This window comes from Haliaeetus leucocephalus, unplaced genomic scaffold, assembly GCF_000737465.1.
Source record: "Haliaeetus leucocephalus isolate CR32 unplaced genomic scaffold, Haliaeetus_leucocephalus-4.0 Scaffold265, whole genome shotgun sequence".
Taxonomy (NCBI): Eukaryota; Metazoa; Chordata; class Aves; order Accipitriformes; family Accipitridae; genus Haliaeetus; species Haliaeetus leucocephalus.
In genome coordinates this window covers 221164-236956 of record NW_010972701.1, presented here as the reverse complement: position 1 = coordinate 236956, position 15793 = coordinate 221164, and the positions used below count along the sequence as shown (strand labels likewise).

General features: G+C 33.9%; 2 protein-coding genes across 5 annotated transcripts in view; one reads left to right on the top strand and one right to left on the bottom strand.

Annotated features, from left to right (window-relative positions):
• The window catches only part of CENPP (centromere protein P), a 165475-nt gene that overhangs the window by 18056 nt on the left and 131626 nt on the right, over positions 1–15793 (top strand). For all 3 annotated transcript variants that reach the window (XM_010569247.1, XM_010569248.1, XM_010569246.1), the window contains one exon: positions 644–740. In XM_010569247.1, coding sequence (XP_010567549.1) covers positions 644–740 — 97 coding nt within the window. The remainder of the gene's footprint in view (positions 1–643; positions 741–15793) is intronic.
• OGN (osteoglycin) lies at positions 5789–15758 on the bottom strand. 2 transcript variants are annotated; one of them, XM_010569241.1, is made up of 7 exons: positions 15658–15758; positions 14775–15027; positions 10339–10423; positions 8270–8428; positions 7440–7642; positions 6758–6853; positions 5789–6250 (listed from the first exon to the last, which is right to left on the bottom strand). In XM_010569241.1, the coding sequence occupies exons 2-7, from the start codon at positions 14940–14942 to the stop codon at positions 6080–6082; spliced, it is 882 nt and encodes a 293-aa protein (XP_010567543.1). In that variant the 5' UTR covers positions 14943–15027; positions 15658–15758; the 3' UTR covers positions 5789–6079. The 2 variants fall into 2 exon arrangements, with proteins under 2 accessions (XP_010567543.1, XP_010567544.1); XM_010569242.1 differs by lacking the exon at positions 15658–15758 and adding an exon at positions 13877–13908 and having other exon boundaries at positions 10339–10403; positions 14775–14942.

Here is a 15793-nt window from a genome sequence, read left to right as displayed (position 1 = left end):
AGGCATTGGAACAGGCTGCCCAGGGCAGTGGCTTAGTCACCATCCCTGCAGGTATTCAAGAAATGCGTAGACAAGGCAGTTCAGGACATGGTTTAGTGGGCATGGTGGTATTGCATTGACGGTTGGACTTGATGATCTTAAAGGTCTTTTCCAACCTAAATGATTCTATGATTCTACGTGGGCAGAAGCAGATAATGTGTCACGTAAAGATTTAATTGACGAGAACAAAGATCTCAGGAATATTCAAAGCTTAGTGATGCAATTAGGTTTTGTAGGTTCAAGTTTTACTATGCAACATCTTGGAATTTATTTAGAAAATGAGTATTAGATGAACAAGCATAAAGTCAAACTAAGATTTTACAGGCGACTACTTTGTCAAGTTACCACATTTTACATTTAAGACTATTGATGCTTGCCTTCCTGAGGAGTTGAAAACACTGGTTTATAAATGAATTCTTCAATTTTTTTCAATATCTACACTGCAGCTTTTTTCCTGTTGTGATAATTTGTTGGGGGGTGATTTCTGGCTTCAAATTTGAACAACACTAATCACAAATTCTGTAAGGAAAAAGCACATGTTTTAGGCTATAGAATTGGTACGTCTGACTAGTACTGTTTGTGTTAATATATTTTTCTTTTCTAGTACTGAAGAACATGGAAATCTCTTAAGATTTTTCAGAAGCCTTTCATCTTATGCTGAGTGGTATGAACATCGTAGGTGCACCTTCCTACATTTCAAGGTAGTGTCTATCAAGCCTTTATATATCAGTACTATATTTAGTTCTTTAAGTGGTTCATTAAGACAGAGAAATAGAGGTCAAACTAGCACTCTTTAGTGAAGTGTGGGAATCCTAATTTTTTATGTTGTGGAGAAGAGAGTATTAGCTAAAGATTTTTGTGTTGTGTTCAAGGGGCAATGCCCTTGCTTGGTATTTGTCTTGATTTTTACCATGCTATTGCTGTGTTCCTCTTACGTGGGGGGAAATAAGAAAATCTGTGCCTTTCTGTGGGGCGGTAAGACAGTTTTTCATCGATATTACATTTCATTTTGGAAAAAAAAAGGGTAAAAGAAGAAATTAAAGGAAAATAACATTTGTAGTCTTTGGCATTTAAATGTTCTGAAGGACTGGATCTGTCTCTTGAAAATGTGGCAGCATGTGTTTGGGCGACAGCACTTTCAGTTCTGAAGTGTTTTACTTGAATGGGAAACAAACTGTTCTCACTCTTAACTGGAACATAGCATTTGAACTTTTAAATTACCATTATTTGGCTTGTTTGCTTTGTCTTTGTACTGGCTTTAAGATAAACAACTAATCCTTGGAGTAAAAATACTGCAGTCTTACAGACACAGAATGTCTTATATGATGCTTAATGCTGGAGGAAGATGTTTAGCTGCTTAATTGTGTGTGGGTTTTTTAGTTCAGTTTTATTTAGCTCAAACATTTACTGTCATTAAAGTTGGCACCATCTTTGCTTTTCAGCTGTAGTATGAAGTGGGAACTGTTTTGTTTCCTACTTTTTGAAACTTCTAGGCCTTTCTGAGTTCTGTGCTAGATTAATCAATTTCTATTATCAAATCAACCAGATTAAAGAAAAAGTGCTAATTTCTGATAATGTTAAAAAAAAAATAATATCAAAACCTGTCCTCAGCCGAGTAATAAACTGATGTTGTTTAATCCTGCTGGTTGTTGTATAAGGACTTTTCTTTAATCCTTCCATAAAGAAGGTAGAGCACCAAGGGCGTTATGGCTTGTGGTGTAGGGTTTTTTGATTGTTTTTTTTTCCAACTTCACTTGATGCCTTCTGATCCTTAGATCAGTCTCATGACAGCAGTCACTGTGATTTCTGGGACAGTGATTCAGTGAACTGTTGTAAATATTTCTCATTTTAAAATTCAGTACAAAAAAGAAAAAATAGAAAGGAGGTAGTTCTGGATATTATTTTAAAATTGTTGTGTGTATCTTGTGTGCAGTTATGAAAAGTATTTGTTGAGACATTGAGTATAAACAATGAAGGGATATATTTATTGCTAAAAGGTGTGTGAAAATAAGTTCACTGAAGACATATATTACAAGTTTGTTGATATTACAAATATCCTTTCTAAAGGTATTTTTCTTTCCATGGACAAAGATGCTGTTGAGAAAGGCAAATCAATTTGGGAGAATATTTATCACGTATGATTCACAATGTGCTTAGGAAGAGGTTTTTAGGCCTTCTTATTTCTGCTAGCATTAGTAATGATTTCATTTAGAAATAGAAGACTTTCTGAGGTTTAAGAGAATTAATTAAAGTGTTCAATTAATAAAGCGTTCAAAGATGAAATCTGACAATTCAAATAACCAGATTGCTGAGGAGAATGTATATTTGTAGCTTAATATTCTGTAGTAATTTGTGTGAAAGCAAGTAGAAGTATGCTTTTAACATATGCATAAAAACAACTGAAGAGTCTTATCCTGTTAATATTCACACAGGGACAGCATTAAAAAATGAGTCTGTAATCTTTCTATATTTTTTTTTTTCCTACCTGCTTGCTAGACTTCAAGTATATAGGCAAGTAACCATGCACAGTATTGGAGAGAAGACTATTTGGGGTGGGGTTTTGGGTTTATAATTTTTGTAATATTTTGTTATTTAAAAGAAAATTACCAAGGCTGTTAATATAGAAATAGACAGTGCTTCTAATGGTTTTCTTACAGGGTAGTGTAAGAACAGGGAAAGGTAGATTATTTTTTCTTTTCTGTTTGTTTTGGTACTTGAAAGGAATAATGTAGAAGTGATTGAATACTTCAAATAATAATGAATGTTTGAGATGAATGACAATTGCAAGTTTCAAGCAAAGCTGGACAGCACTGTGTTTCTAAAAAGTTGACTGTCACAAATAGCAGTTTTGTAGTGAGAGTTTTCCCAGTTAACAACAGTAATGGTGGGATGGATAACTTGGATTATGCAAAAAAAGCAATTTAAAATACACATTGATTTGACTGTAAGCAGGCTTTCCAAGAAAGCAGGGGCAAATTTAGGTTGGTGTGAGTAGAGCAATGTTCAGCTGTAAGCATTTTGTGCTCTGCATTATATACTCCTTGACATTGTGCTTCAGCAGTTGCAGCATTTTACTGAAACAGGTTAGTCTACAACTTGCATGCTTCACACACACACAAAATCAAGAGTTGAGCGTACCGTTACTACCTTCTGCTGCTGCTCCTCTATTCTACTGAAAAAATCTGCAAGGTAGTGCTTTAAATAGATTTTTGAAGAGGTGAGCAAAATGTCCCACAAGTGTTTTGTATGGCATTACTTGTATGGCAGCTCTTACTGTATTGCCACAATAAATATTATGTCTGCAAAATGGATTTACAACTGCAAATAATTTTCTGATTTAGGTGCACCTTTAGTCTGCTATGAGGCTAAACAACTGAAGCATGTTGGCATTGCTGGAAGAGCAGATTGTCAAAGTGCATATTGATAAACAAGAAAAGAAATTCAAGTTTTATTGGAAATACAGAACAGAGATGAGTGATAGGAAAAAAAAAAGAATGGTGTACATTCAGCTTGATATTAGTACTGGTCACACAAATAGAAGGCAAAATATCCTGCATGCTGAAGCCCTTCTCACTTAGTGTTTTGATGGATTAATTTGCTATAAACGAGGAAGTAAATTAAAACATATCAGAGTAAATTATTGCCTGCATGAGGCGTTCAGAAGGTACAAGTTATCTACTTTGGTTTGCTCACAAAATATTAAGAGCATTAATTAGTGTTACTCTTCATATTTAGTACTTTTTCAAAAATATGTACAACATTTTAATGTAAAATTAATAATGTGCTAGTGGTTAGGTCTTAGAATGTTTACATGTATGTATTACATAAATGTGCATATATTTGTGTATACACATAATTGTTTTCATAGGAAGAGTGTTGGTGATATTTACTGATCCTATTAATACTGGAAAGAGCTTTATTTAGTAATAAAGATTTGTGATGAGAATAAGATCAGAGGCCGCTGCTTATGTAATGTTACTACACTTAGACTTCCAGCTGTGTTTTCTCCATCTTAGGCATTTGTCAAAAGAGGATTCAGAAAATTGGTGGCTTTTATTTTTTCCTAGTATAAATTTGGCTTGAAGTTGGAATGTATTTTTACATGCTTTGGGGTTATTTTTTACCTTTTGCTAAAAACCTGGGAACATCAAAGTTTTATGACTTACACGAGAAAATGAAAACCAAGTATTATTCTCACTGTTGGGCTTGGTTTTTTCTCAGTTGTATTAGACAATGGAATTTCTTTCTTGTTACACCAAATAACTTAAAATGGAAAATATTGGGGATTGCTATGTCCTTCTTGGGTAATGGGTTCAGGGCAAAAATATTTTTGTCCTGCATTTCAGAACTGCATCCTCTTTCCAGAAAGATGAGCTCACAGCTGATGCTTGACATAGTTACTTAAAAAGTGACTGAAAGTCAGTTGGGTCTCAACACTTAGTGGCAGAGCATCAGTATGTTCAGAATTAAGTGTGCACTTAATTCCCCATAGCACAAGCACTAACAAATCAAGGCTTAGCTAAATAAGATAAATAAAACTAATACAAAATATCTTGTAAAATCAGTATTCTAGATGTAGTGATATATCATCATGCATTTGATACTTAACTATTTCTACAAATTAGGAATCTATTCTAACTTCAAAATTAGTATGAAGTCGATCTGGTAATGGTAACTAGCACACTTTTGGCATTCATTTATCTGAGGAGTTTACGCCAGCAGTAGGTATTCCAGGGGAGAAACTGAAAATGAAATGTCAGAAATGTATAGTTGTGTAATTAAAAACATTGCATCCTGTATCAGTTATGTCTAGTTTTAGGTGAACTGACTGTTGAGGCCTGCACACATTAATTTGTGTTGCTACTATGCTGCACGGCTTAAAGTGGTTGAGTGAAATGATGCCAGTTTAATTTGCTTGAAGTTAACACTATTTTTAGATTAATGATAGAATCAACTTTTCTTTTTAATTTAAAGATCTGATTTGATTTTTCCCTAATGAGCGAAAGTATTGTTGTACAAGGGTACATCATCTTTGCACTGACATCTAGCTGAAATCTTACTTATTTACAGGTAAAAACATTAATTCAGCTTTGCTGTTAATTATATTGTCACACATTTCCTTGTCAAGAAAAATCAGTGGAAGAAGGCTTGGTCTACATCATCTGTTAATAGCAAAGGTACTTGGAGTCATATTATGCTGTACTTTGACCATTGTATTCAAATGAGAACCTGGTGTTGCAAAAATAACTCTTGTGAGTACAGCTGAGCAAAATTCATATATTTCAATTAAAAATAACTTGTGTAAAAATAAAATAGATATATAATATATACACACACACTCCTAGATTATTGTGATAGCTATAGTAGAAGGAGATTTAACACATCTTTGAGAAGTTCCACGTGCTATGTTGCTTTGTACAGTAAGCCTAAATAGGAATTACTCTCATTTTCCACAAACCAAGTTTTTAAGGAAGATTTAATGCAGTTAAACTTTGAGAAGTTCTATTTCTAAACATAACTTTCCTTTTGTATGTAACTTCATCCAATGCACTTTTGAAGGTCAGCTGGAAAAGTTTCATTTCAGATTAAAAAAATGGGATTGGAATTAAGATGTATTTTTCCTCTGTAGCTTGCTGAAAGAATGTTTTGCATTTATCTGAAAGTAAAATGTAGTGATTATTCTGGGTACTGGTGAAGAATGTGAACAAGCAGTTACTTGTGTGATTTTTACCTACACGTAAAGAATATGTGGTCAAATAAAAGATGAGAAGGTAAGTGTGTGTGTATATGTATTTTTACACTTTACACTTTCATTAACAGAAAAGATTCTGAAAGCATGGGTGACATTGTAACTACTAAATAAAGTGGCTGTGTTGAAATAGTTATTTCAGAGGAGAACCACATTTCAACATAGTAAAAGGTTCTGGGTCTGCAGGAAAAATGGCATTAGTAAGGAGAGGATAGAAATGTGTAAACAGAGGAAAAAGAATGATCTGTTACCATGTTTAAGTTTTGGCATGTATAATTACGTAAGTGGTGGCTAGTAGTATGTTCCTACAGGCAGTGTTCTCAAGCAGGAAAAAGCATTAACATGCTTTGCCAAGAGGATCGGATTGCCTTCCATCCTTATCTCATCCATACGTGTGCGGATGTAACGTGTGTTATTAGATTTGCAGAATGTGTCATCGGTGATTGTAGTAATATTGTTGTACTGCAAAATAAAACAATTTTTATAAATAAATAAACACACACATATATACACACACCCCCATATATGTTGAAGAATTTTCAAACTTCACTTTTATTCCTCTTACCCTCCCATTTTTTTGTAATTGGGATTGATTTGTGTATACTGTAGATATGTAGGAATCAAGTCTCTTCAAACCAATCAATGAGCTGATAAGCAGTTTGAGGTGGTTATTAGTGTTTGAAATGTATTGTTGATTAAAAGATTATTGCTTATTTTTGCCAATTCCTATCCTTGATATACAGAAAGTAATGAGAAATTCTTGCACGGTAACTAGCTTACAAAAAACTTCTGAACACCAAATGGTTGTGGCCATACAGATTAGAGGTAAATTGTTTTATTTGGAGGTGCATTAGACAACTGTACCACAACTGCAATCTGAACTGTTTTAAAAGACTGTGGGTTTGGTTTGAAGTATGTAACTAATGAGGCTCTTAGTAACAGAATGTTAAGGAATTACTTAAAAAATACCTGAAGGTGAAGAATACGCAGACTTTCCGGTAAGTTAAGGGGAACAGATTCCAGTGCGTTATGTCCTAAGTAGAGGTAGGCCAAATTTGTCAGCTTCTAATAGAAAGAAAGAGAGATTATTAATGCTGATATTACTTACTTGAGGTTAAGTAACTTGTGCCTTTTACAAGACATCAGTATTTTTTTTCTGATCTCATAGAAAGCCTGTAAAGTGGTATAACATGAAACATTCTTTTGCTGTGAATGTTTAATTCTGTTGTATCAAGAAACTCTTATGAGTTTCAGTAGCAGGCCTTCTATGTTTTGGAAATTTCAGTGCCAGCTTATTTGTTATAAAACTCGAGACCACTCTAAAGCTATACCCTTGTTTATTAGTATTTATGTGGTCCTCAGAACTGTATTTGAGCCATCAATTTTGAATCAAGTTTTTCTTTGCATGTAAGAGAGAATGGAAGTAGATAACATATTTCATAGAAATTTTTTTTTATATGACCGAGAGTGAGTGTGCAAAGGACTATTATTCCAAAGTGCCTTAAAGCCAAAACAAAAGCTGGAAAGCTTCTTCATCGCAGTTGGTTTATTAGATTACAAAAATACGGAAGAATTCGTTTGGTGGTATCCTGGACAGTCTGGTTACTAATTTTATTTACTTTGGTTATTTAAATTATTGTCTTTTACTTACCTTGAAAGCATTTGCTTTGATTCCTCTGCTCTTGATTCTATTTTGATTTGCATTAAATGTTGTTAGTTTGGGAGGTAGAACAGGAAGTTTTATAAGTCGATTTTCAGCAAGAGAAAGTTCTTCCAATAACAGAAGCTTTGAAAAGGCTCCATCTTCTATTTCTTCTATCCTATTTCCACTAAAATCAATTCTTCTCAAGGTAGCTTCACACAAAAGAAATGAAAATCTAAATACTGAATTTATAATTACATGGCTTGTGAAATATGTACGGTTGTATATGTTGAATGTTACACTGTTGGCTGCACTATCCTAATTGTGATCTACAAATATAAATACTATTAAAATAGGAATAAAATCCACATTTAGATTTCCTCATGGTCTTAAATTAAAAAAAATAATAATAAGGAAAATATTCTGAATCCTTCCTTTTTTTTTTCCTTAGAGACAACATGATTTCAGATGTTCATAGAATTTGTCATGTTGTAGAGTAAGATAGCTGGGAGACATATCCCTGGAGCATTTGAAGGAAAAATAATACTTGGTCATTTAAGACTGGATGAGATGCAGAGTTAAATTTTATTTTTAGCTATCTGCTCTTTCTCTGATTGTGTGGGAATATTAAGATGAATACATGAGCCAAAATGGGTTTCCATATTGCCTTCATAGTTCCTGTTCTAATAGAAGCATTGAATTAAATAAGTAATACACATAATGAAATCTAGCAAAGCGTAAAATCTATCTTACTTTTGTAATCTTGGCATACTATTAAGGGACAACAACTTCAAATATACTATCAGATAAACAGAAATTAAGATTTGAACATTACTTACTAATGTCAGCAAAATCTGAGACTGCTATCCTTTTTATTTTGTTAAATCGTGCATAAAGATACGCTGTTTCCTTTGGCAGTGGGGGTACAGCTTCGATGTCTATTTCCTCGCAGTACACTGATCCGCTTAAACACACACAGAGCAGACAAGTAGGTAAATCTGAAAGCAGATTATTTTGAGTAGACAGTTAAAAGTTATTCAGCTAGCTTAAGCTTGAACATTCAAAATAGAATTTTCTCTAGTATCTTGTAAGATTTAAAAAAAATCTATTGCCATCAAGTTCTGAAAAGATGTAAAATTTTGAACTTTTTTGAGTTTTGTATTCTTTCTATTATGCATAATTTTCCTGTGTATATTCTCTGTTCTTATCTGAGCATGTTTTGAAATGCTATTAATCGATCTTAATTCAGCTTTGTTCTTTAGTTGGCTTAGAGTATTGTGAATATGACAACTGGAACTCTGTGGCCATGTTAAATGTCATCTTTAGAACCATTCTTTTGAAAAGAGAAATCCACACAGGAGAAACATCTAGTAGTGCACACATTGCATTGGAGCATTTCTGGCAGGGTCATGTATACTCTGTGTTACTCCTAGCTACTATTTTGTCTAATCCTTGTTATAAAAACTCCAGCAATGATGTTTATATAAGTACTTTAGGCAATCTGTTCTATTTTTTTTATAGCTGTTATTTTAAGTAGTGAGAGAAACTCTGTACCTTTTTTAATGCAGTTTAAGCCCATTATGGCTTGTCCCATTCCTCATAGACATTAGTAGAGTATTAGTAATTTCTGCTTTGCATTAATCCTGTATGACAGCAATATTAAAATACATACAACGAATATGGCTTTCAATCCAGTTTAGTCATCACTGCTATCTGATCTAGTGTGTTTTCTATATTGTGAGATTTTTGGTTAGCTTCCAAATTGGTCTGTTTGCAGTAGAGAGTAGTCTCATACTGCTAGGTAGTTTATTATCACTACGCAGTAAAATAGGATCTTCTGCAACCAGTGAAGAGTTACAGAAGTAGCCAGGCAATACTGGGAAGCCAACCCAGTATGTATAGAGTAATTCTTTTTTTCTTACAGAGGTACTGTATAGAATAGAATTGAGGTTTTGAGCTTTAGCTTTGTAAGTATTACCATTTGTAAGACTTACAGTTCTGCCCTGCCCCATTTGCCTCTTTTGATTTAGTGTCTTGTTTGTCATATGCTAGAGTGTAGGAAATGGAAAATGATTGTGAAACAATGTTGTCACTATTTAAAAGGCAACAGTTTTTATGCTTGTCTGTGACTAGAAGCTCTGGTGTTCTTACGGATTTGTTATGCTTTTGATGGGGGCTTGTTGACAGATGCTATTTGGCAATAACTAGCCTTGATTAAACCTTTGGTAGAGATTGACACTCCAGTGGTCTTGCTGAATCATCAGTTATTTTTGGAAGTTTAGATCACAGATACACCTGAAATATATGTGTCTTTTTTTTCAATGCTCTCTTTGTTCAGTAGACAAAAACTTTGTTCCTTTCAAGTTTAGAAATCATTGTGACTCATTAGGAGAAATCTGGACAATATACCTCACAGCCTGTAGGAAACTTAGGCTAGTGAAGAATGTTCCTGATGTATTTGAACCATTGACCTTCCTGATTATCAGATGTAAACTGTAAGAATAGCCAGTCCTTTGAAGAAATCTATTTAAGTAATTTAAATACATCATGTTCCATCATTACTTGATTAAACTATGGAACTCATTGGCATGTGTATTTTGTTTTTCTTGGTTGTCTTGCCTAACTTATATAATTTGGGTACAACTCTACAGCAAATATGACTGGGTAAGTCTGTAGAGATTCTTAAAAGCTGTGCTTTGTGTATTAGGAGTTTACCTGAGAATCCTTTAAATTTTTTCAGCCTGCTCCATCACAAGTTAGAAGACTTTCCACAGGAGATATGAAAGATATTCATAAATGAAAAGATTAATTCTATATCCCTCGTCATCCTTGGTATATTAAATTTTCATATTAAAATACGTTCTTTTGGAGAGCTTAAATGTTACAGTATTCATATCAATTAACTTACTTGTATCCTTTGTTGGTGGTACATTGCGTTCACTGTCATCCCCTTGCAGTCTTAGGGAAGTGTCAAGAGAAACATTTGTTCCATCCTTTGTGTGAGAGCAAATGTTATTTAAAAAAAAAACAACAACAAACAAAAAACCCGCAGAGTATTACAAGGATCTGAAATAGCATGTCTTTTAAAAATGAACCTCCTACAACATAGTTCCTTATGACATTTAATTTTTAAAATCACATCAGTCATCCAGCGTACAAGAGTATGTATTACCCCTTTTGTACATTAGCTATTCACTTTGAAAGGCAAGAAGGGAAGGTGGTGTTGCTATTGTTCTTTAGAAAAGTAAGTTCTGTAGGAAAGAACAGTAGACACAAATAAAAATAGAGAGAGAATATAGACTGTGTGGTGGGGTAGGAATATGTAAGATGGGTGTCTACAAAAACCTGGAGTTCTGAAATCAGAAGATTTGGCATATCATGCAAAATTTGATAGGATTCTTGTGAATATAAGTTGTGGGGTTTTTGTTTTACCCAAATAATCTCAGTAAAATAACATTTTCTTGCATTTAAAGTTATTCAGAATTCCATGTTGAGATAGTCATTGCATCTTTTCAATTGCAGGACAACTTAGTTTATAAACATGTTGCTTTTAGGTATTGGCTGAAATTTAGCAATTCATTTCCATTAACTGCACTTAAGTCTCTTTTAAGACCTGGGCTGCTAACAGAAAGGGCCTTTTGTGATGCAGAAAATAGTAGTCAAGTTTTCATTGAACACCGTAGGAATTTTAGAGAATTACATACTATTTCTAGAATTACAGTATATGTACAGTGGGTTATACTATGATTTGCATGTATTAAAGTTAAGGGTTTTTTTTATGATGACTGTGGCAATTGTTCTTGGCTAGCATAATTTGTTGTCTTTTTTGATGGGGAATATTTGTAGGACAGAGTAAGACAATATGCTTTTTGGTCTGTGTGGCTATTGAAAACACATGGAGAAAAGTACATTATCGGGTGTGGAAGATGTTTTTCTTTAAACGTGCTTAAGGATCAGGACCTGGCAGGAGTATGGTCCCCTGTTGAAGAGAGCTTCTTATGCACTGCGAGTGCTCACAAGTAAATCAATTTTATTTTATTTTATTTTTTAAATTCTTCCCCCTCTGCCCCCCCATTCAGGCATGTAGCACACAGATAGATAGTTCTTCCACAAGAGTGGTGTGAAAGTAACGCCATCTGTCAAGTTACTTTTGATACAAGCTTTGTTTTATTTAGTATTTGGTTGCTTGTATATACTTTACTGTGGGAATTTTTGTATTCCACAAAGTAAAACCCTCAAGCTTGACATAAAGCCTGAGATAGAAATATCTTGGCTAGCCTCTGTCATTTTGACCCCTTTTTAGCCTGTGAATCATCCATCCCTTGGCTCTTCCCTGCATCTGTCTATCCAGGCTATGGCTCTCTTGTTTGGGATACGTTCGTTTGCTCTAGTAAGACTTCTATACCCAAGTTAGAATGCTGGCAACAGTTTAGCAGTTGCAGCATGAAACTTCTGTGTAAGGCAAGAGCTTTTGCAGTGTTGGGTGTAGAGAAGCTGGGAGGTATGAGCTGAACAGTTAGACTCAAGCAGCAAATCTTAGAGAAGGTTTCTGCAAAACTGTTTATCTTGCATAGATATGTTGATTAGGTATGTGAAGACATGGTCCTTGACTGAGGTATCCATGCCAGTAGAGACTTCTGTGTACGTGGACTTACAATAGAACAACTGCACTTCTATTGTTGTATTTATTTGTCTCATAAAGGACACTTTTAATATGCTTGTATGAAAAACATGTTTGCTGACACAGCATATCTGTACCAGGTGTAGATTTCTAGTACAGTACCCTACTTGAGATGTGATCTATGAAAGACTATGCATTTGCAGAATACAATGTATGACTAATTTCTGCAAGTGGGAAATGTCAACAAAAATTAAAACTTATTATTTTCAGAATACCATTAAATCCACAAAATTAAACAACAGATTCCCCCCCCCAACAAAACAAAACAAAAAAGTATAAATAACCAATATATTGGAAGTATTTCCTGGTCAGCTATAAAAACTCCTAGCTGTGGAGTATCAGTGCAGAACATTGTTTGGATTATAACCACAGGAAGTTCATTAATTACATATGTAAGGAATGCACTGAAGGAATATTGGCCTACTTACATACTTAAATTCCACCTGCCTCTTGCACTTTACTCCACAGACATGAATTACCCATACAAAACCACATTAACATTTTACATCTAAATACTTTAACCATCTTAAAACTTCTGCAAAGTAATTGATTCATCTTTATAGCATACAAAGGTCTATAAAGCTGATAGTTTATATTAAATGGAATTAATTAGTCCAGATACGAGACAGTGTCTAATTGGATGGTTCTGTTGTGGAAATTAAGATTTCATGTTTTTAAACTTCTAATATTTTATTCAAGACTCAGGAGGCTGTGGTTTCAAATGGTAATCGTTGTAATACATTTTGCTTGGCTAACCTTTTCCTTAGTGGTAGGCTGAAGTTCACTTTGTTTTGTTGATCATTAACACAAAATCCTTTTTCTAACTGTGTGTTCAAGTGCACAGTAAGGAGTTAAATTTGTCATGCAAGATAGATTTCTGACTGGGCATGTTTGAGGAAATTGTTGGCATGTATTTCAGTTACAGTTAACACTTGAAATATTCTGGGAGTTGGAACTTGCAATAAATGAATAGAAAGTTTGTTTGTGCATCCCATGGTTTAAACTGGGAACACTAGAACTTGTATAGATGTATTTGTTGCACATAAGGAACTAATTTATTATTTTGCAATGAAAACATGTCATTGGAGAACTGACCTGATGGAAATAATGACCGACTGCATTCCTAGAATTATCCTAAGCAGAACTGTTGGCCTTCGGAAGACCTCTAGTTTATAGCACTGCCAGTAGAGACTTTAGTCTGTGGCGCATCTGTTGGCACCATTTCCTTGTAGGTATAATCCTTATTGTTCTTTTACTGAAACAGCATATTCTCATTAGAATGATTTTAGTAATGAATGTCATCTGATGCTGTGCCTAACTAGTTAAAGTTAACACTTTTAGTATTTTTTTAAAACTTACTCAGTTGTGAGTGGATAGCCACCTATTAGTTAAGAGTTATTTAAATGATCTCTTTTTCACAGGTTTATGAAAATGTGTTACTTCATCACTGTGGCAGATATCAGATTTAAAAATACCTTAGACGTTTTTGACTGTAAATATGTAGCTGCTATTTTTAGTCTAACAGTGGAAAGCTATAATATAAGTAGAATTGGGAAAATATTAAAAAGGTATACAGAAGTAATTTTTCTATACATGTGCTGCAATTTTTTACTTATACTAATTAACTTTTGCTGTCGTCTTTTTTTTCTTGTTTATCTTACTAAATTATTGTAACAAGTACAGTTAATGAAAACTTCCTTGGATTTATTAATACTCGGTTGTTCCCGCTTTGTTTGTATATGTGGTATTTTCCTTGGCAACTAGTTTTTGGGCAATCACTGTTAGTTTTTCTTCCATCTGCCTGGTCAATGTTGTATCTCATTCTCTTGATGTATATCATTTAGGTCCTGTCAGAGGCAGTCTGAACAGAGGTAGGAGGTTTTTAACTGTCCCTGTCAGCTGAGGCTGTTGTACTTCGTTTAACTCTCTGTTTTTGTGTCTTCTGCTTAAGTGTTTAAATTAACAGGCGTGTATGTGGAGCATGCAGCAAAAAGTTCAGAATTGATCGTTTGGGGGTGCTGGTGAGTGCCGTGAGGTATTATCTTTATTGCTACCTTCAAGACTCTCAAAGTGTTAATGTAGGTGACTAGTGCAGGACTGGATATTCTGTAGTAGTTCAGGACTGCTGAACTGTTGAGTTGCAAAAAACCCAAACAACCCACCCCTGAAAAACCAAGGCAAAAAATTTGATAGTTTGGTAAGTCAAAAGAGAAACTGTGGTTTATGCTGGCAGGTTATGTCCAATAAAAAGTACTGTTTCAAGTATTACTTTGATACGTAAAAAAAAAAAAAACACAAACCTAAGTAACATCATCCTTGTTTTTAAACAAACTTACTGTCTTAATACAACATTACTCAAACTGTTGAGCTAGTATATCACATTCTTGAAACTCTTACAACAGTAGGCACATAACTACAGCAGAGTTAAAAAGGATGCTTTACTCTTTATTTGTGAAAGACTATCTTTTGTGGGTTTCTCAAACTGTAGCAAGGGTAGTATTTTTGTGATTTTAATTTGAGTGGCTTTCCCAATGTCTGAAACCATTGTATGTTTTGCTATTATTATAAGACTTTTCAATAAAACTTGCAAACATGCATGTAACACCTTATTCATATAATGCTTAGCAGTTAAAAATATTAAACTGATAATATAAATAAAATACCTTTCGTAAATCCTTGGATTGCATTTCATAATCTTGTTGGATCAGGCTTCCCATGGTAACATCTGTATCATACTCATAAAACTGGAGTGATTCTTGCTGTATAGGTGGTGCTGAATTTACCAAAGGTACAAACACAAACAAAAAAAAAGTAGTCTGCAAAGTCTTCATTCTTGCATGGAACAATGTATCTGGCTTTCACTGAGCTGGTGAAGATCTGCTCGTGTGTTAACTATGGAGAATACTTTCTTTGTGACTGGAAATGAAAATGCAATCCGTCAAAACAATATTTAAAGCCTAGAGGACTAGTTGGCAGGGGTTTCTAACGCATAAGGAACATGGAACAACTTTTAACTCTTGATATCCTTTAATTAGACTCTAGCATTATAAAAACTTTTCTTAACAGGAAAAGAAACTGGGAAATAATAAACAACATTTTCCAACTAATAAGGAAAATATTTTCTTAATTGCATTTGCTTGTTTCCCAGTGTGTTATTTTTGTTAACAGCAAGAGGATTTTGTAAAGCATTTTATGAAACATTTGGCATGTATGTGGCTGAACTAATTAAAACGAGAGAGATTCAAATGCATTTTTCTTGGTTGTCAAAATAATGGTTTTCAAACCTAAATGCTCTATAACAGTAAACTCTCATTGTCTTTGTCTTTACATTTGAAAGTAAACAAGAGAAGATAGCACCCCCTCAATATTTTACAGGTTGTACACTTTTCAGGCAGGGGGAGGAGGCTACAAACATAATCTTTAAAACATTTTAAATACACATGCAATACTTTTTAAAATAAATCTTTACACTGCATTTTTTCCTGTTTACTGTAATTAAGTGTTTTATTTAAGCTTTAGGTTAATATAGGAAAAAAGTCCACCTACCGTTTTAGCAGATCCAAAGTTCTTCTGTGATTGTCATAAAACCAGATATTCTTATCTATAGGTTAACCTAAAGTAGATTGATAAAAGGCTAAAGTTATGAATTACATCCAAATTGTTGAAATGAATACCCTCTCAA